Here is a 25,499-nt window from a genome sequence, read left to right as displayed (position 1 = left end):
CTATTAATATAAGCCTCCGAAATGAACAGGGAAGAGAGGTTGAATCTATTTGATATCTAAAGATACGCACACCCACTCCTTGAACACCAGATGGCTTCCCACCCCCCAACATACTTATATGCATAGAAAGAAAAGTAATGCACCCTGCTAATGTCGATAAAATTAGCATTTACTCGACAGTTTATCACAACTGAGAGCTGAGGCAGCACTTCCACTCCGTTAACAGACATCCTGTCTGCTGGCACGTAAGAAACAGGTGATCTACGGTCCTGATGAGGCAAGGGCTTTGTGCCTATTAACTGGTGAATCTGCAGCGCCGGTTGGGGGGCCTGGCGCCTTACCGAGGCCAAGGCCCATGAACTCTTCTCCTGCCAGAGTGTGGCCCTTCAGGCTCCCTTCTCTCTCACGCCCGGAGCCAGACAGGTAGCGTGTCTTCACGCCGGTTCCTATCAGCTGAGCCAGCTCCAGCTGGCTGATGCACTTCAAGATCTGAGGAAAGAGGGCGTGAAGAGATGAGTGTACGCTTCATTGGCCGAAAAGGGCAGTGCCCCCTCAACTCAGTCATTACAGAGTTCTCTGAAACATGCAGCCTTTCAGGAGAGGATAACATCTGAGAGACTCAGGCTGGCTTCCCTACTTCTGGCTAGGCAACCCCGAGTGTGGGTCTGGAAGACAGACCTCATTACTTTATTTTTTAAACCATTAAAAAGGGAAAGAGAAAATGAGCAAAAGAAAAACTGGTACAACAGAGAGGCGAGATGGATTCCGTTTATGCAAACTTAAATAAGCGCTCCATAAAGACAAAGCATCTGATCAGAGTGGGGGGCTCCGGTCACCATGCCGTTCCTGCCCCCTCAGCCACCCCCACCTCCTTCCCACCCTTCCCCTCAGATCGACAGCACACCGGCTGTTCCTCATGCTTGAACGTGTTACTGTCGCTCCTCCCCATGGCTCACCCCTTAGACTCCCAGCTTAGACCTGTGTCCCCAGAGACCTCCCTCAGCCACCTGAGATCACACACCCTCCCCATCACCATCCCCGGGCCATGCAGTTTTCTTTTTTCTCTTAAGTACTTACTTTCTGGCATTACGTCATGTATTTGTTCTCTGTCTTTTGTGCCAAAAGGGCATTAACTCTATCTTGTTCACTGCTGAATCCCCAGCACTTGGCGATTATTTTCTGGTTAACAGAATAACAAGGGCATGCCCTGGCATGGGTGGGCGGTAGGAGAAAAGACGATCTCCCAGCCCCATGGGGTGGCTCAGGTGCTGGAAAAGTCATACCCATACACGGCCCTCTCTCACCTGGAGCTTATCTGAATACAGAGACCGGCTTCAACGTCTACTGCAGCAAAAACTGGCTGCTTGAAACTTGAGGAGGGACAGCACGTACATCTCCAGGTAAACCCTTCTTAAGGAATTTCCCTGGGGACTTCTGACTACGGCTGAGTTTTGCTTTCCATGGTGACCTTATAACCCAGCCCCAGAGTATGGGACTCCATGACATCACGGAGCACTGCTGAGGATTTTCACTTAGAAACTGCAATCCCGCTGACTAAGACAGGCACTTGAATCAACCACAGAGAGTCCACATGTCATACTATTAAATTATTACTAGTAAACTGCTAATGACCTCCCTTTTCCAGAAGCTGGGATGTGTATGTAACACCTGTGGCCAAGGACTTACTAACTCCAACCTGACTTCTCAGAGTGTCTGACCATCAAATCAGTGATGGCTCTTTTTGGCTGATTCATTAACATCTCCAGATGCCGCTGTATGCTCGGCAACTGGCAGGGGCCCCACATTAACGTCTCTCTTAGTTAAAAGAAAAAGAAAGTTCTAGGGGAGACAGCAGCTATCTACTGATTCATTAGGGTACACTGATTCCTCAGGAAACAGGAAATAATTTATTAATAAAGCACATAACTCAAAACAGTGACAACCTACCCCTCCCATGTTTTCTAATATGGAATACTTCAGAGTGGTGACAGAGCAAGGAGCGATGGGCTGAAAACGGCCAAGGTGTGTGCCACGATGATGATGTGACTAACAGCTAAGAGCTCCTAAGCTCTTGGACGTGCTAAGTCACTTCAGTCATGACCGACTCTCTGCGACCCTATGGACTGTAGCCCACCAGGCTCCTCTGTCCATGGGCTTCTCCAGTCAAGAATACTGGACTGGGCAGCCATTTCCTTCTCTTCTTGCCAAATTCAGTTCTAATCCATTTTCCACATGTTAATTCCTTTCCTTCTCACAACAACCCTCTGAAGGTTGCACAGAGGAGGAAGATGAGGCTCAAAGACTAAGTAACTTGCCATGTCACACAGGCAGAGAGGCGGACACCCCACCCCGACCAGCTGTCTAGCCCCGGGTCCTCCCCGAACTGCGTGATCCCTGTGGCGGCAAGAGGCTGCCAGCAATTTCCCTTCCAGGTCATCACAGCCCCACCACTCTCCACACCCCAGCCTCTATTCTTAGTTTTCCCTCTAAAACAAAAAGTAATACCTTCAGGCGGTAGAGAAATTAGAAAGTACAACTGAAGGAAAAAGAGAAAATAAATCGTCTCCATAATTCTATCACACAGAGAGGATGCTAACATGCTCGTTTATCTTTTCAAATCTCATTTTCTGTGTATGCCTGGCATGAAGGGTGATGCCGCACCATGCTTATACAGTGATTTTTTAATACACTGTGATCAAAGTATTAAAGACCAGCTTCAATAGCATCTTTTATCAGTTTTTCTCTGAAGTTTCTTTACAGAAAGAGACTTCTCTCTCTGTTTCCTTCTCTCCCTCACCCCTCTACTATTTTTCTTCTGATTTATTTGTTGAAGAACCTGGTCATTTGCTGAGAGTCTGACGTATCCCACAGTTTGCAGGCTGTGTTCTCATGATGCCACTTACCGCGCTTTTCCATCCCCTACATTTCCTTCAAATAAGCAGTGGAGGCTTGAACTGACTCAGGTTGGAGTTTTAGGCAAAAACATTTCTTAGGTGGTATTGTGTGCATCCATCAGGGAACATGTAATGCTGGCTGTCTCTCCTTTCAGAAACATTATCTTTTTTTCTTTTAAATATTTTTTTCTGATGTGGACGGTTTTTAAAGTCTTTATTGAATTGTTACAATATTGCTTCTGCTTTATATTTTGTTTTTGGCCAAGAGGCACGTGGGATCTTGGCTCCCTGAGCACGGGTCAAACCTGCAGCCCCTGCATTGGAAGGCAAAGTCCTAACCACTGGATGCCAGGGAAGTCCCCTGAGCAACTTCATTTTAAATGTCCATATAACCTAAGGAGTGGTACTGCTGCTGCTGCTGCTAAGTTGCTTCAGTCATGTCTGACTCTGTGGGACCCCACAGACGGAAGCGCACCAAGCTCCCCCGTCCCTGGGATTCTCCAGGCAAGAACACTGGAGTGGGCTGCCATTTCCTTCTCCAATGCAGGAAAGTGAAAAGTGAAAGTGAAGTCGCTCAGTCGTGCCCGACTCGTAGCGACCCCATGGACTGCAGCCCACCAGGCTCCTCCATCCATGGGATTTTCCAGGCAGGAGTACTGGAGTGGGGTGCCACTGCCTTCTCTGAAGGAGTGGTACACCACACTTTATTTTTTAAAGATCAGTCTCTCATTGATGGGACAATCTAGGCTGTCCTTCATTTAATCTCTCCCTAGAACAACTAAAATTTCGATGCATGACCTTTCAAACACCTGTCTGGACACATGGGTAATTATTTCCTTAGGTGAAACTCTTAGAACATGGTTTAAAAAAAGAAGTGAACCTGCTGGCAATCTTCATGGCTCACGTTAGATGCTGACCATCCTTTTTGCTACATTTGGGAGAGAAACTGGGCTTTGGACTTTGTTTTAAATCCACTCCCTGCAGTAAGAGCTCTCAGGAGGGGCGTAAGGCCTTGTGGGAAGAAGGCGGCTACGACAGAGGTCTGCTGCGCATGGACACTGGGGATGGGGTTGGGGGCACTTGGTGAGGTGGCGGACCTGAGGCATTTCCCTCGCTGCAGCCCCAGGGAGGCTGACTTTCTGATACATGAGGGACACAGGGAGTAAGACAAAACCCAGAGTTGAAGTGAGGCTTGACTGCGGAGAAACAGAGTCGACCCAAGACAGACGGACTCTGAACGGAAGGAAAGCCGGGGCTCATCCCCACTGAGAAAAGGCACCATCGGGCTTTCAGAGGCGCTCACCTCGTGCCAGGAACTCCCGAGGTAGTTGCCGTCGGTGTGGGCCACAGCGATGAGCGTTTTTATGGTGTCAATGTTCTTCTGCTTCATCTCCGTGATGCTGGAGCTGGCCGTCAGCAGGGAGAAGCGCGCAAGGGCCTGGACGTAGGCATCTCGCTCCAGCTGCAAGGGAGGCAGAGAGGCGACGCTGAGATCCCGGCCTGGGTGAGACGGGTCTCGCATCGAAGGGACTGAGCACTGGTTCCTCTGCTGCCTCCTGCACATGTGGGGACAGGTTGTATGCCCATTAACACACCCGGGCCACACCAGGTACTCCGTGCCTCTGTCCTCCCACTACCCAAATACCTCATCGCACATTTGAGGACTAGCCTCTCCTCTGCCACTGACCTCCCCTCTGAGGGAGCGGCGGAACAATCTGCTGAATGCTCAAGCCGTCAGGTAAACACTGATTTCTACAACAGTCCTGCAGGTTGGTCTATTATCTCAAGTTTGCAAATGAGGAAATAAAGGGTGACTCAGGGAAGAGGTGGCTAGACCAACGATAGGCTAGAGAAGCAGCAGAGGTGAGGTGTGAAACCCAGACTGTCTGCAGTCCAAGCCTGGGGTCTTGGTACAAAAGAAAATGTCTGTCTGTAAGATACATGGGAACAGAAGACTGAGGTTTTCCAAATAGAGGGGTACAAATTCTTAGTGATTTAGGATATATGAAACTGACAACTTCCTGAGTTCATAAGAGTTTAGAATTGTATTTTGCTTATTTGCTTGAATTTTTCAAGACCCAAAAGATTTACAGACACATTCATTTTCCACTGAACTACTTATTTCCCCCAGAGAAGACCTGGAAATAAGGGAAATGAAAATAATAAGCTGGTTTTAAAAGGAAAAACACTATTTCCAGCACCAGACACCTAGCCAAATGGATAGGAAGGCTGTTTTGTCAAGTCCAATTAAGTAGCTTGGACACCCACCTACCTTCAAAAATGGTTTTTAATCCAAATTGCCAATTCTTCCCCCAGTCAGGCTGTTGCCAGCACAAATCTGTCATCTTCCTCTCAGTGGACATGAGTAAGGTGTCTGCTGAGAAGTTTTCAGCTAATTGGAAATATCTGATCATTTCTAAATTTTGCCAAATCCTGAAGAACACAGCCCACCAGTTTCTCTGGAGCTGTGTGAACGTACACCCACCTGCATTCCAAAGATGCAGGCAATCCGGATCGCACACCGGATGCCTTCCAAACACAGCGAGGCCACCTCGGTGTCGTCACAGTTCTGCAGTCCGATGCTGTAGGCTGCCAACAGTGGAGTCCACACCAGCTACCAAGGGAGGGAGGGTTGGAAAACGTCTGGAATCTCAGTGTGGAAGGGCACTTAGACGCCACACTGTTAGTTATAAGCACAGCCAGGGTGTCAATTCACGGCTCTTCTGATTCATTCGCAATAGGAAATACAAATTCCTCCTAAACCAGGGTCCAAGCCACCACTGCAGCCTGCCGTTTACTAAACGCACAGTCCTAAGGAGGGCTGGCATGCGCGTGGCTACCGGGCCACCGCCGCGTCTACTGTGCTCGTGGCAGGCATCACGAGTCAGCCTGCCGTTTACTAAACGCACAGTCCTAAGGAGGGCTGGCATGCGCGTGGCTACCGGGCCACCGCCGCGTCTACTGTGCTCATGGCAGGCATCACGAGTCCATCAGAGACCCCACTCCCTGCTTAGTCTCATCGGGGCTGGAGAATCCTTTCCACGGTGCACAGGCACCTACTGCCAATCAGAGGTTGGCATGCAAAGTGAAATCTATAAGCAACTTAGGTTCTATCAACTTAGCTTATTGAAAGCTTCCTAATTCAGATTACTTAAGAGTTTACTTTTCCTCCAACTTTCTTGTGAATTCCCTGAAAATAAAAGTACACAAATATCTAGAAGTGATCAACAGGATATCAGCAGTTACTTTAAAAACTTAAGAGAAAACATGAGTGCTATATATTTAGAACATGTACCTTTTCTAGACATTTAAAAAACAGAGAACTTCGGATATTGTTTTTTTGGCTGCACCAACTGGCATGTGGGGGTCTTAGCTCCCCCACTGGGGACTGAACCTGTGCCCCCTGCAGTGGGAGCATGGAGCCTCAATCACTGGACCACCAGGGAAGTCCCAAGGACATGTCTTTTACTTCTACCTCATGTCTTCTTATAGGCTAACCCTGAGGCCACTGAGATGACACATCACAATAAAGCTGTCTCTTTTGCCTGAATAATTAATTCATTCAATCCCCCCAGCAGCCCTGCAGGACCCATTTCACAGATGATGAACAGAGAGAGGCTGAATAACCTGATCCCAGTTCCAGAGCAACAAAGTGGCAAAGGCAGGACTTAAACTAGATGCTCTGACTGTTGAGCCTGTTCTGATGCATCCCCAGAAACACCACGGGGCTTCCAGGAAGGACTCGCTTTAGTTACTAGTCAGAAAGAAACACCAGATGTGGCCTTTCCCCTCCCCAATCTCTTCACCATTATAAACTCGCTGGTGAGCTTCTGGCGGATCAACTCTAGAATCAGGTTCAGCCGTGTCTTAACTTCTCTGTATACTCACTTTGAACATTGGCCGGACATGGTCCAAGTGAGTGGCACTCGTAAACGGGGCTTTGGCATGGCTCACGGCTTCCATCAGAGCTTTGGCTGTTTTCGCCATTTGCTCCATTTCCAAGTTGTACAGTAGCCGTCGCTGCTTTTCACTAGCGACACCTACAAAGAAATGAGAGAGTAACAGCAGCTGATACTCACTGAGTGCTTGCTATGTGCCGGGCTCTGTTTCAAAAGATTTACAACAATTAACTCACAAATCCTCCTCATGAGGACCACTTCCTGAGTCTGTAACAAGTATTACTGCCATTTCACTGATGGGAAATGAGGCACAGAAACATTAAGTAACTTGTCCAGGGTCACAGAGCTAACAAGCAGTAGAGCTGGGACCTGAATTCAGACAGTGTGGCTACAGAGCCTGTGCTCTAAATCGGACGCTGCTGCCTCACCAATGAGACTGACAGCTTCGCAGGGGTCTTAAGTAGGAGAATTCTAATCAGGGTTGACGCAATCACCCCTGGTATTACAGCAAAGTTTTAAGAAACATTTTTTGGGAATAATTTAGCCCTCAGATTATTTTAAATTGCCTCTTGTAACTAATTACAAATCTAATAAGAAGTTAAGTGATGCCGTGAGAGTGTCAATGTAATCATAATAACTAATTTAATCACATTTCTTATTCAGATAGCTAGATATGCAAATTAAGTCTGTCACCAGGGAACTTAATCATGCATTCTGATACACCTGAACATTGGAACTGAGAAATAATTTGCCATTAGACCTTACTCTGCTTAGTAGATTTGGTGGCAATTGTGTGTTCTTTTGTTTCTTTCATCGCAATTTTCTTGCCTTCTATCTCTTCGTAGATGCTTGAGAGATACTCTTCAGGTAGATCTTTACTATCATTGATACCCCGGTTCATTTTAATATACTGCTCTTTTGTCATTTTATTTTTTACCTGAAATTTAAAAAAAATGAAGAATCCACTTAGGAGACACCCAGTGGCCCAAATAGTTATTTATTTAGCTACTGTAGTATTTAAGTCATTAAAATATGTTACCTGAGGGCTGTGCAAGTCTGTAGTTAGCATAATAATTGAATACGCCAGGACATACGCGGTGTCAGCACTAGCAAACAGAGTTTGCCTAGAAAACAAAAAAGATTTCAGACGTGAGAACACAGACAGAGACAAGGCTGGACGGCGGCAACAGGGCTCAGGGAGACACGCTTCGTGCAAAGCAGGCCGAGTGCTCCCCAGATGCGTCCATCGCCACTTAATGATAACTAATGACCCAGAGTCTAGAAAAACTTAGTTTAGAAAAAATAATAATAAATTAAATTTAAAAACAAACAAAAAAAGACCAGAAGAGATGTGAACCAAAGAAAAGAAACTCACTTTTTTATATGCTACAATGTTTCATATTACTAAAGCAACGCTGCTGCTGCTGCTGTTAAGTCGCTTCAGTCATGTCTGACTCTGTGCGACCCCACAGACAGAAGCCCACAAAGCTCCCCCGTCCCTGGGATTCTCCAGGCAAGAACACTGGAGTGGGCTGCCATTTCCTTCTCCAATGCAGGAAAGTGAAAAGTGAAAGTGAAGTCGCTCAGTCGTGCCCGACTCGTAGCGACCCCATGGACCGCAGCCCACCAGGCTCCTCCGTCCATGGGATTTTCCAGGCAGGAGTACTGGAGTGAGGTGCCACTGCCTTCTCTGAAGGAGTGGTACACCACGCTTTTTTTTTTTTTAAAGATCAGTCTCTCATTGATGGGATAATCTAGGCTGTCCTTCATCTAATCTCTCCCTAGAACAACTAAAATTTCGATGCATGACCTTTCAAACACCTGTTTGGACACATGGGTAATTATTTCCTTAGATGAAACTCTTAGAACATGGTTTAGTTAAAAAAAAAAGAAAAAGTACTGGAGTGGGGTGCCATTGCCTTCTCTTCTAGATCTTAATTCTCCCAAAAGCTAAAAAGAAATAGTTAATATGAGATGACAGAGAGGCTAATAATCACTACCATGGCAACCATGTTATGTTAGCATTTAGTTGTGTCTGACTCTTTGTGACCCCATGGACAGCCTGCCAGGCTCCTCTGTCCCTGGAATTTTTCAGGCAAGACTACTGGAGAGGGTAACCAATCCCTTCTCCATGGGATCTTCCCCACCCAGGGATTGAACCTGGGTCTCCTAAATGCAGGCAAATTCTTTACCATCTAAGCCATCAGGGAAGCCATAATACAATATGTAAATGTATCAAATGTTGTAGACATTAAATTTACACAATGCTATATGTTAAAAAAAAAAAAAAAAGAATAGGAGCTCTTGCATGAGATAATCCCTCAGCACAGTGCCTGCTGGTGCAGAGTGAACAGAAACCTTAGTGGCTGGGCACAGATTTAAAAAGATTAAATCGAACCCCCAACCACAGTAAGACTGATGCTCTGAGGACGGCAAAAACATGGTGGAAGAGACTTAAACACGGTGCTCACCCCTGGTTGCACTCTATGTATCTTGCAGCAAACTTCTCCATAAGCCGATCAATCTTCTGAGCTTCTCCAGGTAGGCGGAAACCTTCTAGAAATGTCCGCAGGGCTGAGACAAACTCCTTTTCATGGAAGTCGAGTTGGTCCACATAGGCATACATCACCTCCTTGTTGAACTTCATGCTTTCTCCCAGAAAATCACCTACTTGGGTCTGAAACATACATACTCACTCACAACTAAAAACTGTCAAATATGAACACCCAGTGAAAGACACTTTAGTCAAACAGGGGAGGAATAGTGTCCAAGCTCTCAATACCTAGGATGGGCTGGGCTGCTAGAAAAGCTGGGTCACTCCCTAAGCCTGGCCAACCGCCAAACCACCCCAGGTTCAGCTGGCCCTGCCATGAAGAAAGGCACTGAAAAATGGAGGAATGATAAGACACACTCAACAGGGAGTTGAGTTGCAGATGAGCACCCGAAAGAACAATTTCTGGCAGTCAAGGGACACTTAGCTCCTACAACGTCCCCCCAAATAAACCACCACCTGTCAGGAGGCTGGTTTATTCCCTGTAAAGAACTTCTTGCAACACTAGCCCAAGGGATAAACAGGACTACTGTAAACAAGAGTGCAGACAATGGCACTGCACTCAGGGGCTGGCCAGTCTCTAGGTGAAAGCCAGTAAGGTCTCAGAGCCACACAGAAGAACCCACAAGTATGTGCCCAGCTCCCCGTCTTACAGAATCCAGACGCTCCTCTTGGTGCAGGAATTGGGCAATGTCTTCCACCGATGTTCCCAGCATGCCCTGCTCCTGGAGATACTGGATCCCTCTCTTGGGTTTCTTGTTAAATCTGTTTCAAGAGACGGGACACAGGTTGCTGATTCCAAACTCCGGGGGATGAAAATAGCTGGCTTTTGAGGCAAATTACAGTAACACCATGAACAAGTCATCCCATATGAGCTCGGAAAGTCTTGTGTGTCCTGGTAGCTTTTCTCAATTCCACCTTTAATTTCTGACCTAGCTCTAACAGAATCTGCTGGTTGTCACCCAAAATCCATTTTCTTCTTCTCCAACACTAATAAGACCTAGTTGTTTAGCTGGGCACACAACTATCTGGGATAAAAAACACACTTCCCTGCCTCCCTTAGACAAAGTATGGCAATGTGATACAGTTGTGGCCAGTGAGAGATGAGAACTGGTGTGGGTCCTTCTAGGAAGAATCCTGAAACAAAGCTGACTTGGCTGAGGGGGGCAGGGGATATACGTCTTTTGCTTTTCCCCCTTCTTCCCCACAATACATGTGTGATGACCAGAGCTCCAGCAGTCATCTTAAACCATGAGGCAACGGTGAAAATGAAAATGGTATTCAGGGTGGTGAAGCAGAAGGTAAAAGCAGCCCGGGTTTCTGACATCCGTAGGAGCCACTGTAAGAGTCCTAGACTCGGTGCTCTGGGGTCTCCTTCAATGGCACTGGAGGAGTTACTTCTGTAATTCCTGTTAAAGGCAGGCAAATATAACCGCTATATAAATTCAACTTGTTATTCACCACGCCATGCACTGGGACTGAAAGAAGCACAGAGGCACAAACTGTGGCAAAAGCTGCAAAGAAAGGCTGTGCGGGGACAGAGGTGACCTTGGACCTGTCCAGAGAGTGTGGTTACTGGGGGCCTCTTTGAGGAAGAGATGCTTTGTCAAGCCTGAAGGTTGAAAAAGACCCAAGAATATTCCAAGCAGATGGTGCAATGGTGCTAAATGCTTGAGATGTTCAAGGGACTGAAACCCATATAAGATCCAGGAGTACTGGAAGAGATCAGAGAGGGAGGCTGGAGGCTGGACAGGGCTGTGGGGAGGAAATGGGAAACCTGGAGTGAGTGCAGGCAGGGGAGTGCTAAGACTGATGTGAGTTTTTAAAAGATTCCTTTAGCTGCTGTGGGAGAATACACTGGGGGGATGCAAGGGATGGTGAGAATAGAAATAATCACACTGGGGGTTGGCTAAAAATTTCGTTTGGGTTTTTCATCAGATGTTACAGAAAAATGCATGTGAACTTTTAGGCCAATCCAATAAATGAGTACTGTAACATCCATTTTTAAAATGAATTGAGTTTACAAAATTGACTAACCATTCAAAAGTTGGACAGCATGTGAGAATGTATGCATTTCTGTGTATAAAAGATGAAAGAAACCATGTTTACTCATGATTCTATAATGATGATGTGATTATATGGGAGAAGGCCCTTATTTTTCAGCCGTGTAGAGCTTAAGTAATGTGACGGCTACAAATTCCTTTCAAATGGTTCAGAAAAAAAAAAAGTAGATAACACGAATATGGCAAAAATTAAGTTTTTTGTATGCTGAAGTACAATAGTTACCAATGGCAAGTTCCTCTAGGTAGTAATTTTATGAGTGATTTTAACATTCTTGCTTTATACTTTTCTGCATTTTCTAAACTGGTTAAATTTTTTAAATTAGGAAGAAAGGAAAAAAAGACCAGGCATCAACCAAACAAAGCTATTAGATTTCTCTCTCACACACTCACACGCACACTCAGCGCGACTTGATCGGGCCTGACCATAAGCGCCAGCCCCAGTCGTCTGTAACGGGCGTTTCATCTTCAGGAGTCAAAGCCAGGTTCCCAAGAGACTCAGCCAGCGCAACAGCCACACTCACAGCTCGATGCCGTGCTCAATCATCTCCTTCTGTTGCTTGATGACCTCAAACTGCTCTGGATCGTCCTGGACGGTTGTCTGAGTCCCCGAGGACACCGTGGACTCCATGGACGTCACGCTGCTCCGCCTCGCCAGGTCCCCCATCTCCTGGTCCACGGGCCGCTCCTGACCTGCGGCGACGTAAAAGCAAAGGCAACCAAGTGAGCAGATGGGACGCAGGCGCGGCTGAGCTGAGGTCTGGCTGTGCTGTTCCCTTTCCCAGGCCTGTAACAATAAGCTTTGTACTGTAAGGTTCATGAAAACCTCGATACCGCGGTTACTTTACTTAACAACTTGCTTGTGGAAAATAAGCTAATGCTAAAATTCACATGAAAGAATAAAAGTGCAAAAATGCACAAGACACAGAGCCTGTCCTCTCAGGCAATGGAACTCACTGTAGAATTCTAGGCATCTGAAAAGCATGGGATTGGTGGAGGAACAGACAAATCAATAGAACAGAAAATTCAGAAACAGTTATGCACACAGGGAGATGTGCTACACCATCAAGGTGGTACTTCAAATCAGTGAGGGGAAAAAAGACTACTAAAAAAAGTTGTAATAAATGGTTTTCTGGAAAAATGAAGTTATAGCACAATTCACACTATCTCCACCCAACCCCCACCCAAGTTTCAGATGGATTAAAAAGCAGAACCTTTAAAACACTTCAGGTATTTCCCAAACTAAAGTATTTTGCTAATTCTAAGACAACTATGGGCAACCCACTCCAGTACTCTTGCCTGGAAAATCCCATGGACGGAGGAGCCTGGTAGGCTGAAGTCCATGGGGTCGCTAAGAGTCGGACATGACTGAGCGACTTCACTTTACTTTTCACTTTCATGCATTGGAGAAGGAAATGGCAACCCACTCCAGTGTTCTTGCCTGAAGAATCTCAGGGACAGGGGAGCCTGATGGGCTGCCGTCTATGGGGTCGCACAGAGTTGGACACGACTGAAGCGACTTAGCAGCAACTTAGCAAGACAACTGCATCAGGATAGCTTTTTCCAAAAGTGTGGGCAGCCTATTGTGAGTGGCAGATGGTGGCGGGTGGGAAGTGTGTGTGTGTGCACTGGGGGGTCTCTCACCCAGGCTGGTCTGATGATTGGGATTCACATACAGGTCTTTGCTCCACTCCACCATGCACTTGAGGATGGACACGAGGCACTCCAGGCCTTTCTTCCTGAGACTGAGCTCCTAAAGGACAAAGGTGACAAGTACAGAGACTCAACTAAGTGCAGATGTCTGGAGGGCTCTGGGAGTCCTGTGACAATACAAGATAATCACTGACGTTTAGAGTTACTGACCCAAGAAGAGGGAACCCGTGACGTAAACATTGAGGGCTCACTGCAAAAACCATGATCGTCTTTAAAGGTGTTCATTACAAACTCCCTATCTGCAAAAATATGGGATGTGTACTTTCCTAAAGTGAAGAGTATTATTTGGATTTTTAAAGTGAAATTCTCATTCATTGCTTATATAAATTAACAAAACAAAAAACAACCAACCAAACATTTAAAACACATTTTTTTTTTTTTTTAAAAAAGGGAGAGTCTTAACTAGTGACCCTGAAAAAAGAGAAAAGAATCTTATGCAGCAGATAAATGACCGTGGACACCATCATCCCCTGAACACGCACAAAAGCATTCCATCTTGAGGCTTACTCTGCAGGTAAATACTTTTTTTTTTTTTAAGTAGCACTTCTCAGGACCTCCCTGGTGGGCCAGTGGCTAAGACTCCATGCTCCCAGTGCAGGGGACCTGGGTTCAATCCCTGGTCAGGGAACTAGATCCCACATGCCACAACTGAAGAGTTTGCATGCTACAAGTAAAGACCTGGTACAAATAGATAAATAAATATTAAAAAAAAAAAAAAAAGGTAGCACTTCTCAACTAAAAAGCTGAATGTGAGTGTGAGTTGCAGATCATCTTTTAAAAACTGCAAACATTTTAGACTCAAAATAGCATCTAAGATGGTCTGGCTCTCCCTGGGCAATCTAATGACAACTTTAGATCTTTGTTGAAGAAAAATGCCCCCATACACCAAAACTCTACGTGTAATTACAGGTGGCTCACAGACCTTGCAACCAATTTCTTCAGAGACCTCAGGTTAAGAACCCTATCATCTTTGTAGGGAGGGAACCTAGTAAGAAGCAATCTCCTTTGCCTTTTACTCTAGCCTGGCATGCTGTGTTCACACGATCTATGGAAAGGTTACAGAGTGAACACGTTTCCTACAGGTCTCAGGTCAAGTGTCACTTTCTGAGGGAGATGACCCTGATGGCCCCACCCTCACCTCCAACACCCCTTCTCTAGCGTCCCTGCTTTCTTCTCCCTGCAGCTTGCTTCTTCACTGCCTGCTTTTAAGTGTCAGGACCACAGCAACTGTGCACCTGGATGTGCCTGTCTGTGTTCTGTTCACTGCTGTGTCCCCAGCACCAAGGACAGTGCCTGGCACACGGTGGCTCGACAAACGTTTACTGAAATGAACAAACTGTAAACATAAACGTTAGTGGTTTTACCTGCAGAGGTGTCATTCCCAGCTCGTGTCCACTTCTTCCCTGAGCGATTTTCGATAAATCGTTTACGAGGCGCTCAAAAATGTTAGCAGCATTTAAATCACAGTCGTAGTTGACGTAAATGTCTACAACGCACTGGGCATCTTGGAAAATAACACACGGATGTTAGAAATTCTGATTGAACACGGAGAACAGCTATGTTTCCTTATTAAACGAGATTCCTTGGTCAAATAAAAAGTTTTCCCAGTGAATTAGTAACTCAGGCTGGACACGCCTCACTCAGGAAGTGTGTGACGGAAGGACTAGAAATGCAGGAGGCTCTCCTCCTAGGCCTGCCCTGGCACTCACTGAAATCTCAGGCTGCTCACTCAAACTCTCACAGCTTACTTTCCTCGTCAAAAACGGAGAACAACTGCCTCGTCCAACTCTTAAAGCCGTGTAACTTTGATGAGGTTACTGTGATGACAAATAGATGCTCAGTTTATTGTCACACAATTGGGTGGTGTAAAGGGAAATGCAAATATACTTTAGCACCCAATCAGGAGTTAGGACACTCATACCTGGGACTCTCTGACTTATAAACCACGCTCAGCTTGTAGATACAGTGACAAGTGTCCCAGTTTTTCAGGATTAGGAGGTTTCCCAGGACATGAGATTCGCCATGCTACAGTCAGGAAGTCTGGGCAAAACAGTCTGGTCATTAGGTGAGCAGCAGCCTTTAAGGGAATGATTTCCTCAGCGCTTCATTACAACGTTAAAAGGAGGGGGTCAAGGTCTTCATCTGGACTGTGGAGAATGAAAGCCTCAGAAGTGTTTCTGGGTAAGTCAAAAGGATGAGCCCCACTCTGGGAGAAAGTACCTGCGCAGATCCTTGTCAGGGTCTGAATGACCATCCACCTGTGCTCGAAAGAGCTTGTTGATGTTTCTAAAATGTTCAGGAAAATCTCTTTGAAAAAGACCTATATGACAAGAAGAAGATAAAGGAGGACAGCAATTAATAGCTTAAATTAGGGCTCAAAACCCCTGAAGCCTTTACGAGCAGGCAGAGTCTATGAGTAAAGCAGGGAGGGAGGCCGGGTGTGTGTGTGTGTGTGTGTGTCTGTGTGTTTAGGTGGCTGCTGTGTGTGTGTGTGCAGGTGGCTGCCCAGCACAGGAGCCTGGGTGTGTGTGGGAGAGTGAGGAGGGCAGGACCACAGTGAATACAGCCCCATCAGAGTGCACAGTTGCTCCAGAGAAAAAGCCAAGAATTGCCACATGGAAAGGCAGAATTGGAGTTGTGGGGTTTTGAGAGGAAATCAGAAATATGGATTTACATGGAAAATGGCATTTCCCAATTTTTAAAAAAATGTGTATTTCTTTGGCTACTTCAGGTCTTACTTAGTTGTGGCACTTGGGATCTTTCGTTGCAGCATTCGAACTCCTAGTTACGGCACATGGGATCTAGTTCCCTGACCAGGGATGGGACCCAGGCTCCGTGCATTGGAAGCTCGGAGTCTTAGCCACTGAATCACCAGGGAAGTCCCTGACTTCTCAGTCTGGATACTAATTCAAGTTATTTCAAACAATTTATAGGCTAAACAAATGTCTGGGGGACTGAGCCCAACAAAAGACTACACAATTTAAACCTTTGGTTAAAATGAAAGGTATACAAGATTTGGGGCTTCCCAGGTGGTGTAATGGTAAAGAATCTGCCTGTCAATGCAAGAAATGTGGGTTTGATCCCTGGGTTGGGCAGTTCCCCTGGAGAAGGAAAATGGCAGCCCACTCCAGTATTCTTGCCTGGAAAATTCCATGGACAAATGAGCCTGGAGGGCTACAGTCCATGGGGTCATGAAGAGTCAGACATGACTGAGTAAAGCACACATATACAAGATTTGGGGGCAGTAACTTTTTATGAAAAGGAATTCTCTTGCTCAAAAAGTTCTTTGGGGTGCCAGCAAGTAGACTGTGTAACTCCCACCAGTATTTAACACATCATATAAAAGCGTCATCAAACTTCAAAAAAAAAACCCCAAAACAGTCAGTTGGAGTCCATACCTCTATTTGCATCTTCAGATGCATTTTAAAGTTTGAAAGAAGAGTGAGAAAAATAGCGAGAGAGAGCTCAAAGACATCAGGCACTGAGGAGACGCCGTTCTTGGACAACGCCACGCAGAGGTACTGCTTGATCGCGGTGATGAACATCTCATGAGTCCTGAAGACCGGGCCGGCGTTCTGCAACACGGACAGGAGGAGCTGCAGGGAGACCACCTTGGAACGCAGCTCGTGGGACCTGGCAGAGGAGACAGAGAACAAGGGCAGCGCTGAGAGGTAACGTTTCAGAAAGGATGTTTCTTAAGAAGGTCTCACTCCTCTATCAGTGAGAGGATTTTCTGAGAAGCCGGGGACTCAAGAATCAGCAACAGCACCTAAAATGTCAAGAGAGGGAGGGCAGCTGGCATGAGGCGGGTTCTCAGAACCCGCAGGCCCTGGGAGAACGAGAGCTGCCAACCGTTGTTTCTCTCTCCCACTCATAAAGCAGAAAATACAGCAGGAGCAAAATAAGTGCAAACCGATTCTGGAAAGCTGGTTCTGCAACTAATCTAACAGAACCAATTACTTCACATCCATCATGTGAGACTAAACTGTCTGTCCTGCTCTATGTTTAGAGACAACGAGAACAGGGCTCTTCATCTACCTGCCTCAGGCTCCCATCCCTGCCCACAGGGATGGAAAGAAAGGGAAACCTTCATGAGTCTTTTCCCTAATGGTCATCATATTCTCAACAGAAGAGGACTGTAATTAGCAACCAGTAATAATGACAATAACAGTGACTATAAACTATCGTGAACTACTAGGCCCTGTGCTCGGGATGTCAATTCTACCATTTTAGGTAAATGATCCTGTGAGTTAATGTTCCATATTCCCATTTTCCAGATGAGGTTCAGTAGCTCCTATGGGCATGCAGTTGGCCTCATGTGAGCCAGCAGCTCCCCGTGGCTCCAAAACTTGTGCTTTGACAGCCCACAGCACCACCTTCTTGTGGAATATCCTTCCCTCTAAAGGTCTGCCCTCTCTGGGTTGAATCTGGGGCATAAATCTGTACCCACGAAAACAGAAGTTTCCATTCAAGGCAAGAAACTGAGGTTCTCTATGCATCCAGGTGGGGGACTCTCACCTTCAGATGATTAAATTCATCAGTCAGGAGAAAGAGGGTGAATATTCAACTGAATGATTGTTTTTTAGTATATAGACCAAGGAAAGCAAAATTGGGCCCAATAATCTTGGTTCGTGGGCACATAATCTGTGATGAGAGGACTGTGGGACCTTCATGAGCCTGAAATCATTGTAAAACAGTCCTGTAAACCCCTGCATTTACACCAACCAGGGGACAAGGCAGTGGGGTTTCTTGGAGCCCTAAGATCCTCCTGGATCATTAGGATTACAGACGGCCAAGAACTGCTGTCAGCTCACTTTGGATCTGGGGGGCCTTCGCCAAGGGGTTTCATGGACAGCTTGCACAGGGAGCGAAACACCAGGAAGGCATCCTTCTGCAGAATGTGGGAGAACCTGGCGGCCACTGGATGTCCTTGAGCATCCGACTCCTAAGATCAGAACAAAGATGAGAAAAATCAAAGGGTCCAAACAAAAGGATGCTTCTTTTCAAAAATAAGAAATGTAATTATCTCATGAAAATGTAAAATTATTTACTCATTGGGGGGATGAAGGATGTGGGGAGGAAACAATACGTCACAACAGGAGCTTCTGGGGGACTTGTCACAGCAATTCTAAAACTTCCTTCCAAGTCCTTCAAAAAGCGGGTGTGAGTGGTTTAAAATGATAAACGAGCAAAGGGTAATCATAAAAAACCCAAAATGAATATAGATCATTATATTAGTTTGGGTAAAAAAGATATTTCTAAGAACACTGGTGGGTTTCGCAGGTGACTCAGTAATAAACAATCTACCTGCCAGTGCAGGAGATGTGGATTCCATCCTTGGGTCAGGAAGATCCCCTGGAGAAGGAAATGGCAATCCACTCCAGTATTCTTGTCTGGGAAATCCCAGGGACAGAGGAGCCTGGCGGGCTACAGTCCATGGGGTCACAAAAGAATAAGATCTATCTACAAGGATGTTCCCTGTAGAACTGTCTCCTGTGATTAAACTGAAATACTCCAAAAACCTAATAGGGAACCGGTTAAATAGATTATGGTAATCCATGATAGAATTTCACATGGCCATTAAAAAATTAGTACTACTGATGTGAAAAGATGTCCATAAAAGTGTTGAGGGAACAAAGCAAGTTGCAGTCTAATATGTGACACAGATACCGTGTGTGAATTTATACACATCCCTATGTACATGCAGTCATTAAAAAAAATTGTTTTATTGGAGCATAGTTGCTTTACAAGGTTGTGTGAGCGTCTACTGTCCAGCAAAGTGAATCAGCTATACGTGTACATACATCCCCTCTTTCTTGGATTTCCTCCCCATTTAGGTCACCACAGAGCACTGCGCTATGCAGCAGGTTCTCATTGTTGTCTAATTTTATACATATATCAATAGTGTATATACATCAATCCCAATCTCCCAGATCATCCCCCGACCAGTGCCTTCTTAATGGGGATGACAGAACCCCAAGGGGACTGCTATAGTCTGGATGTCTGTGAGACTCTTACTGAATTTATGTCGAAACCTAATCCCTAATGTGATGGAATTTGGAGATGGGGCCTTTGGCAGTGAGGTGGAGCCTTCACGGATGGGATTACTGCCCTTATTAAACAGGCCTCAGAGAGCTCCCCTGCCCCTTCTGCCAGGACAGAGTAAGAAGATGGCTGTCCACGAACCAGGAAACAAACAGGCTCTCACCAGACACTGAAACTGTTAATATCTTGACCTTGGACTTCCTAGCCTCCAGAACTGTGAGAAACACATTTCTATTGTTTATAAGGCACCCAGTATACAGTATTCTATTAATGCAGCTTAAACAGACTGAGACAGGGGCAACTGTCAGGGTGGGGTGGAGTAGGGAATAGTTGTAGAGAAAATCTTATTATTTTTATGCATAAAGTAGATAAACATACAGTACATAAACAGGTATCTAGTTTATCAATAACTAAAATTCCATGAAACAGGGTTATGAATAGGAAAATGAAATACATAAAAAGGCTCCTGTGTGTGTGTGTGTGTGTGTGTGTGTGTGTGATCATTTGAACAGTTGGGACACATGGGAAAAGGCAGAGACTGAGTGAGTTCAGGAGGCAAATTCAGATCATATTTCTTCCTGTTTTGAATGTTTATATATAGCATTTTCAATAGAACAACAAAGCTATCTAAAAAAATAATGTAGCAGACACACTTAAGGGTGCCTGAAAGGATGTTCATAATGTACCTTAAATTTAAAAAGCGGGTTACGAAACAGCATGCATATCATGTTATTACATTTAAGTGGTTTAAACATGGGAGGGAGAGAAAAATCTATGGTGTAAGTAAAACCTTAACAAATGTTATCTCTGGGTTACATTATGGATGACTTCTACTTCCTTATTTTTCTTTCTCTGTATTTCCCTTATTGTTTCTGTAATCAATGTATACCATTTTGAAAGAAAAGAAAAAGGGTAAGAAATGTTAAGTTTTTTTCAAGTTCTGAATAAATAGGGTTTAACAACATTACATACCACCAGCATTAACGAGCATGTTCCAAGAACACACAGAATATCAGGCCAGGATGGTGTGACTAAATAACTGAATAGGGCTTGCTGGTTTTCACTGGCTTCTTCTGACAGAAATAAAACTCTGCATCTTACAGAAAAAGTAAACATCGAAAGGAGTCTGCTGGGAAGATCACCAACGCACCAGATTATCTGCTGATGACAAGGACTGCCTGTCGTCCGCTATCCCGTTGGTCTGGGAGTTTTCATCAGCTGCAGGGGGGGCGGCACGTTCCTGGCACTCCAGTTCACTCAGGACCCTCTCGGGCTCCGTCAGCCCGTGCTTTTGTGCTGCTTCTTAAAATACAATGCGAAAGTCATCATCAAGTCAGTACTTACCCTAAAAGATGGCCTGATACCAAGAAGAAGTTTTGGGTTTAAGTTTTTGTGTGTGTGTGTGTGTGTGTACCATTTTTAAAGTCTTTATTGAATTCATTACAACATCTGTTTTATGTTTTGGTTTTCTGGCCATCAGGCATGTGGGAATTTAGCTCCCTGACCAGGGATTGAACCTGCACCTCCTGCATTAGGAGCACCTTGTCTTAACCAGAGAAGTCCCAGAAGTTATTCACATAATCTTCAAGTTACTACTTTTTCCCTTTCTGGCTTTATGTGTCTGTTACCCACAGCCTCACTCCCAGGTCACTTTATACTGTAGTCTGGGTCAATGGTACCTCCAGAAATGTGCAATATAGCAGCCCTGTCCACCCCTACCTACTTCTGAAGATAATTAGAAGCAGATAAACAGAAATGCACAGAAAGGGTTACTAATGTAGGGGTTAGAGAACAAGAGTCAAGAAAATGAAGAGAGGTTGACAGCTATGGTAGAAAACCTTAGTCACAGTAGGGGAAAAAAGGAGATCTGAGCTTCCTGGCAGCCATGTGGAAAAGGAAAAGACAAAGAATTAAATGGATTCCAGCATTTCATGAAAGAAAGCATATCTGATGACTAGCAGAACAGGTGACCTCTATGAGAAATTTACCATGTGGATTGTTATATTAATATATTTAAGGGACACCAAACAACTCAGTAGCACCATCTTCAAAAATGGTTTCTGAAGCATTTTCAGCAAATACTTATCAGGTGCCTACTATGGGCCAAGCTCTAGGCTAGGGGCTGGAGGATACAGCATGAGCAAGACAGACAAAGTTCACCATGTGAGGACTTCATATACTCATATATTGGCCCCAGGAAAGAAAAATCTAAAGGTATGAAATCAAATTACTTTATTTTTAAAGACACTTCTACAAAGAGTTAAACCAACAATAAAATCTATAGCTTGGGGGTACCTTAAATTAACAAAAGGACAGGGTTTTGAGCAGTGGGTCAAAAGGTCAAAGGTCAATACTCTTTGACCTTGATGCTCACTCATTAAGAGATACATTTTAAAAGTCAGGACCCAGTATACATGTGTGCACAAAGATAAATCATTGAAACATGTTTTATGGAACAATGCTTAACACTACTACATGCAAGACATTCAGTTTGTACCTATTTTTGTTTTATGTCTCCCATTTAAAAACACAGATTACGAACCACTAATTTATTGACTTCTCAACCCATTAATGGTTTACTGACCCCGAAGCTCAGTGTTCAGCACATAACCACTGACCTGAGAGTTGGAGTAAAAACAAAAGGAAAAATCATCTAACAGTCATTTTGAGCTATCCAAGGTTAATTCCACTGAAACTACACCAAAAACTGGGGTCGTTATGAATGAAGTCAAACAAAACTAACAGAGCTTCTCTGTGCATGTGACACCTGCTGACGTGGGGACTGTCCCCTGGACACATTGATGTCTAGCCCAGAAACTTCACCACCTCAGGGCCCCCCCGCCCACTCCTGGGGAAACCTGGCTCTACAGGGTGTGGACCTCTGCATCTCCAGTGGCACACCCAACTCTAACACTGTCAGACTGCGCATCCTGAACCCAACCTGAGGGAGAATGAAGCCCATCACGAGTCACAAGTGACTTCTTGGTTTCCCTGAGTGTGCAGCAGGTGGTGGCGGTGGTGCACTCTACCATTAACACACCTGGTGGGCACTCGTGTGAAGGAGCGAGGAGGAGGAGAGGCTGGGTGCTTGGTTCTCACCTTTAACTGCAGACGTGACCACATCTTCTAAGATCTCCTTCACCACCTCCTGGGCTCCATCTTCAGTCCCTACACACACACCAAATACACAAACGCAAATACATATATGTGGGCATTTCCAACGAGAATGAAGTAAGGTGGAGATTAAGTCAGCGTTCTCCAGTTACAGTCTGAAGCAAGAGTGCAAATAGGCCTTCTCCAAAGCCAAACCTGACCACGTCCCAGGAAATGTGGAAACTTGGGGGCAGCATCTGCTGTGACTCGGTTTTCCCCCAGTGGAACTCCAAGACTCCGCAGTCTTAGACACTCTTCCTTCCTGAGTCACAGCTGCCGGCCCAGGGCCCCCTTCACCACCCCTGGGCTGCAGGCAGCAGCTGGATATTATCCAGTTATGGTTTCTGACAGAACAAAAGGAGAAGCGTCATCTCGCCCCTTCACCTCGTGCACCCAGAGCCTTGGTAAACGGTGTGCCTCTGGCTGCTTCTTTTTCCCACAGTGTAAACCCAGACCTTAGCATGAGATTCCTCATGTGACAGCTGGGAACTTACTACATTCTAAATGGACTTATTCTGTACGATGGTACTGTTTAAGTGGAAAAGGCTCGCTACCAGTTGTTTTGGTAGAAAACTAGTTCTGGGAGAACCAATAAACAAGCACTCGACTAGACTTCTGGAAGTAAATAATAAGGGCCATCATGTTAAAGAAAACCAAAATAATCCTTTAAATTCTTCTTTAACAATGATTTTCCAATCAGGCCACGATTTTCTGCCTTTAGTCCTGGAGAAGCAACAGGGAAGTGTTTTCATTTCCATTGGGTACTTAACCCAAGTGAAAGAAAAATGCCGCCCCACACATCAGATCAGTAAACAAAGGATGCTGCAGCCTTCAAACCACTCCAGACACCCACTGCGGGAGGCCCTGAGGGAGCTCAGGATGGAGACAAAGGTCCTGGAGCCCTCAGCCGCCCCCTCCAGTGGGTGCACCCTGAGGGGACGCAGGATAGGAACACACAGGAGACTGGAGCCAGAGAGCCGAGATACACATCAAAGGAATGATCTCTGTGAGCCCAGACTCGCGCACCAGCCTGCACACTGGAAAGCGCTAAACTTACAGGACTGATAAATCTGGTTTTCAGTGCAGAAGACAGGAGTTAGAGCCTCCAGTCAGGGAGATCCCCGGAGAAGGAAATGGCAGTCTACTCCAGTATTCTTTCCTGGGCAATCCTGTGGACAGAGGAGCCTGGTAGGCTCTAGTCCACAGGGCTGCAAAAGAGTCGGATACAACTTGGCGAGTAAACAACAACAAATGCTCTCCTAAGAGGGCAAAGAAAACTTGAATGGAGGTTAGAAAAGCCCTCAGTCACGGGCAAAATCTTCTAAACCTGTTTCTTCATCTAAATAAGACGGTTCAGTCTAGATCAGTGTTACCTATGAAGAAGGAAACAGAACAGGCTCTATCTTGAAAGCAGGACTCCATCTTGGGCCGGACTGTGGACTTTGAGCTATATGCCCAGTATCTATGGAAACGACATACCAACTGGAAAACCAGGCCCCCAGAAGGAAGAGCCCCAGGGCTCTCCATCGCCTAACTGCTAAGTCACTTCAGTCGTGTCCAACTCTGTGCGACCCCATAGACGGCAGCCCACCAGGCTCCCCCGTCCCTGGGATTCTCCAGGCAAGAATACTGGAGTGGGTTGCCATTTCCTTTTCCAATGCATGAAAGTGAAAAGTGAAAGTGAAGTCGCTCAGTGGTGTCCGACCCTCAGCGACCCCATGGACTGCAGCCCTCCAGGCTCCTCCGTCCATGGGATTTTCCAGGCAAAAGTACTGGAGTGGGTTGCCATTGCCTTCTCCATTGCCTAAAAGAATACCCTAATTATCTGTGTAACCGAATAGAATCATACATTCTATTATGCCTATTGGGGTATGACCACAAGCCTATTGATAAGTGTCCACTGTTAACTACCTAGGCTTAAGGCATATGAATCATGGGTTAAGTATGATTGTATCTTTCTTTTTCCTTTGTTCAGACTAGTTTCAGAGAGCCTTATACACTTAGGGTATATAAAGTTTTCACAAATGCTGGTTGGGATCCTTGGCTAAGAGGAGACTCTGCCTTGGGCCCACCGATGTAATAAACTACACTTCACTATCTGCACTGTCCTCTCTGAGTGAGCTTGTTTCCTGGAACGCGGGGCTACAACACACACAACCTTCATCATTTTTGCTCTTTCATGCACCACTTATTATATTACATGTGTATATAAATATATCTAACAGTGATCTTTAACTCACTGTAAGCAATAATTAATATTCACACAACAAAGGCTTCAAACACTAATCACACTTTCTTAATGCATGTTAGAACAAATGTATAACTATTAAAATAAAAACCATTCACCTATGAGCCATGTAAAATCATCTCGTCTATCATGATTTGGTAAACACACGTCTAGGTATTTCTAAGTTCCTTTCTAGTTCCAACATTCTCTGATGCTATGATTTAACAGAATTGTGATGACAGGGTCTAATCTCTACTAAACATTCCAAAGCCCCCTGTACACTATCAACACCCAAGAATTAGCAGCCTGATGAATATGTTTCATCAGAGGAGCTGCAGGCTTGGTAGGCTGTTGGGCTGTTTTTCCCTTAATGAATGGGATGCAAGACAAAAAAAGCGAGCCAAGACATCTGTGAGCACACTGGTAACCGTGTACCTACAATATTCCGTATGAGCTGTACACGTGTGTAAACGCTTAAGCTAATGCTGGGAGTTAAAAAGCAAGAATCTTAAAAATAAAAGAAAATGGGAAGTGACTATTTTTGGGTACAGGGTTTCTTCTGGGTGTAATAAAAATGCTCTAAAACTGATTGTGGTGATTGATTGTTGCTCAACTGTGTCAACATACTCCAAAGAACTGAACTGTACATTTTAAACAGGTGAATTTATTGAACTGAAGTGAATTTCAATAAACCTGTATTTTAAAAAATTGACATGAACAGTTGGGTCTTTGGAGGGCTGTGAATGGACAAATGGGGTGAGGTCACCAGGGAACCCTGTTGGCCATGCCCTAAGGTTCACAGAAGCTAGCATGTTGTAGGCTCAAAGATCTCATTTTGTGAATGTATAGAGCACTCTGATCCATTTCTTGAACGGGCTGATAAGACTGACAGAGTATCAGTTTTGTCAACCTGGGATGAAAATCTGCCAAGGGGAGGAAGGTGCTCTGGTCTGCTGT

General features: G+C 45.3%; 1 protein-coding gene across 2 annotated transcripts in view; it reads right to left on the bottom strand.

Annotated features, from left to right (window-relative positions):
* ARFGEF2 (ADP ribosylation factor guanine nucleotide exchange factor 2) overlaps positions 1-25,499 on the bottom strand; it is an 83,010-nt gene that overhangs the window by 31,045 nt on the left and 26,466 nt on the right. For both annotated transcript variants that reach the window (XM_055545237.1, XM_055545236.1), the window contains exons 7-22: positions 22,262-22,330; positions 20,313-20,464; positions 17,932-18,062; positions 16,516-16,750; positions 15,338-15,437; positions 14,482-14,621; positions 13,049-13,157; positions 11,929-12,097; positions 9,998-10,109; positions 9,265-9,470; positions 7,833-7,917; positions 7,559-7,730; positions 6,783-6,934; positions 5,380-5,508; positions 4,198-4,356; positions 342-489 (exon numbers count right to left, since the gene is read on the bottom strand). In XM_055545237.1, the coding sequence (XP_055401212.1) occupies positions 342-489; positions 4,198-4,356; positions 5,380-5,508; positions 6,783-6,934; positions 7,559-7,730; positions 7,833-7,917; positions 9,265-9,470; positions 9,998-10,109; positions 11,929-12,097; positions 13,049-13,157; positions 14,482-14,621; positions 15,338-15,437; positions 16,516-16,750; positions 17,932-18,062; positions 20,313-20,464; positions 22,262-22,330 (2,268 nt within the window). The remainder of the gene's footprint in view (positions 1-341; positions 490-4,197; positions 4,357-5,379; positions 5,509-6,782; positions 6,935-7,558; positions 7,731-7,832; positions 7,918-9,264; positions 9,471-9,997; positions 10,110-11,928; positions 12,098-13,048; positions 13,158-14,481; positions 14,622-15,337; positions 15,438-16,515; positions 16,751-17,931; positions 18,063-20,312; positions 20,465-22,261; positions 22,331-25,499) is intronic.

This window comes from Bubalus kerabau, chromosome 13 (assembly GCF_029407905.1).
Source record: "Bubalus kerabau isolate K-KA32 ecotype Philippines breed swamp buffalo chromosome 13, PCC_UOA_SB_1v2, whole genome shotgun sequence".
Classification (NCBI taxonomy): Eukaryota; Metazoa; Chordata; class Mammalia; order Artiodactyla; family Bovidae; genus Bubalus; species Bubalus kerabau.
The sequence above is the reverse complement of the archived record's forward strand: the minus strand, read 5'-3'. Positions and strand labels throughout refer to the sequence as shown.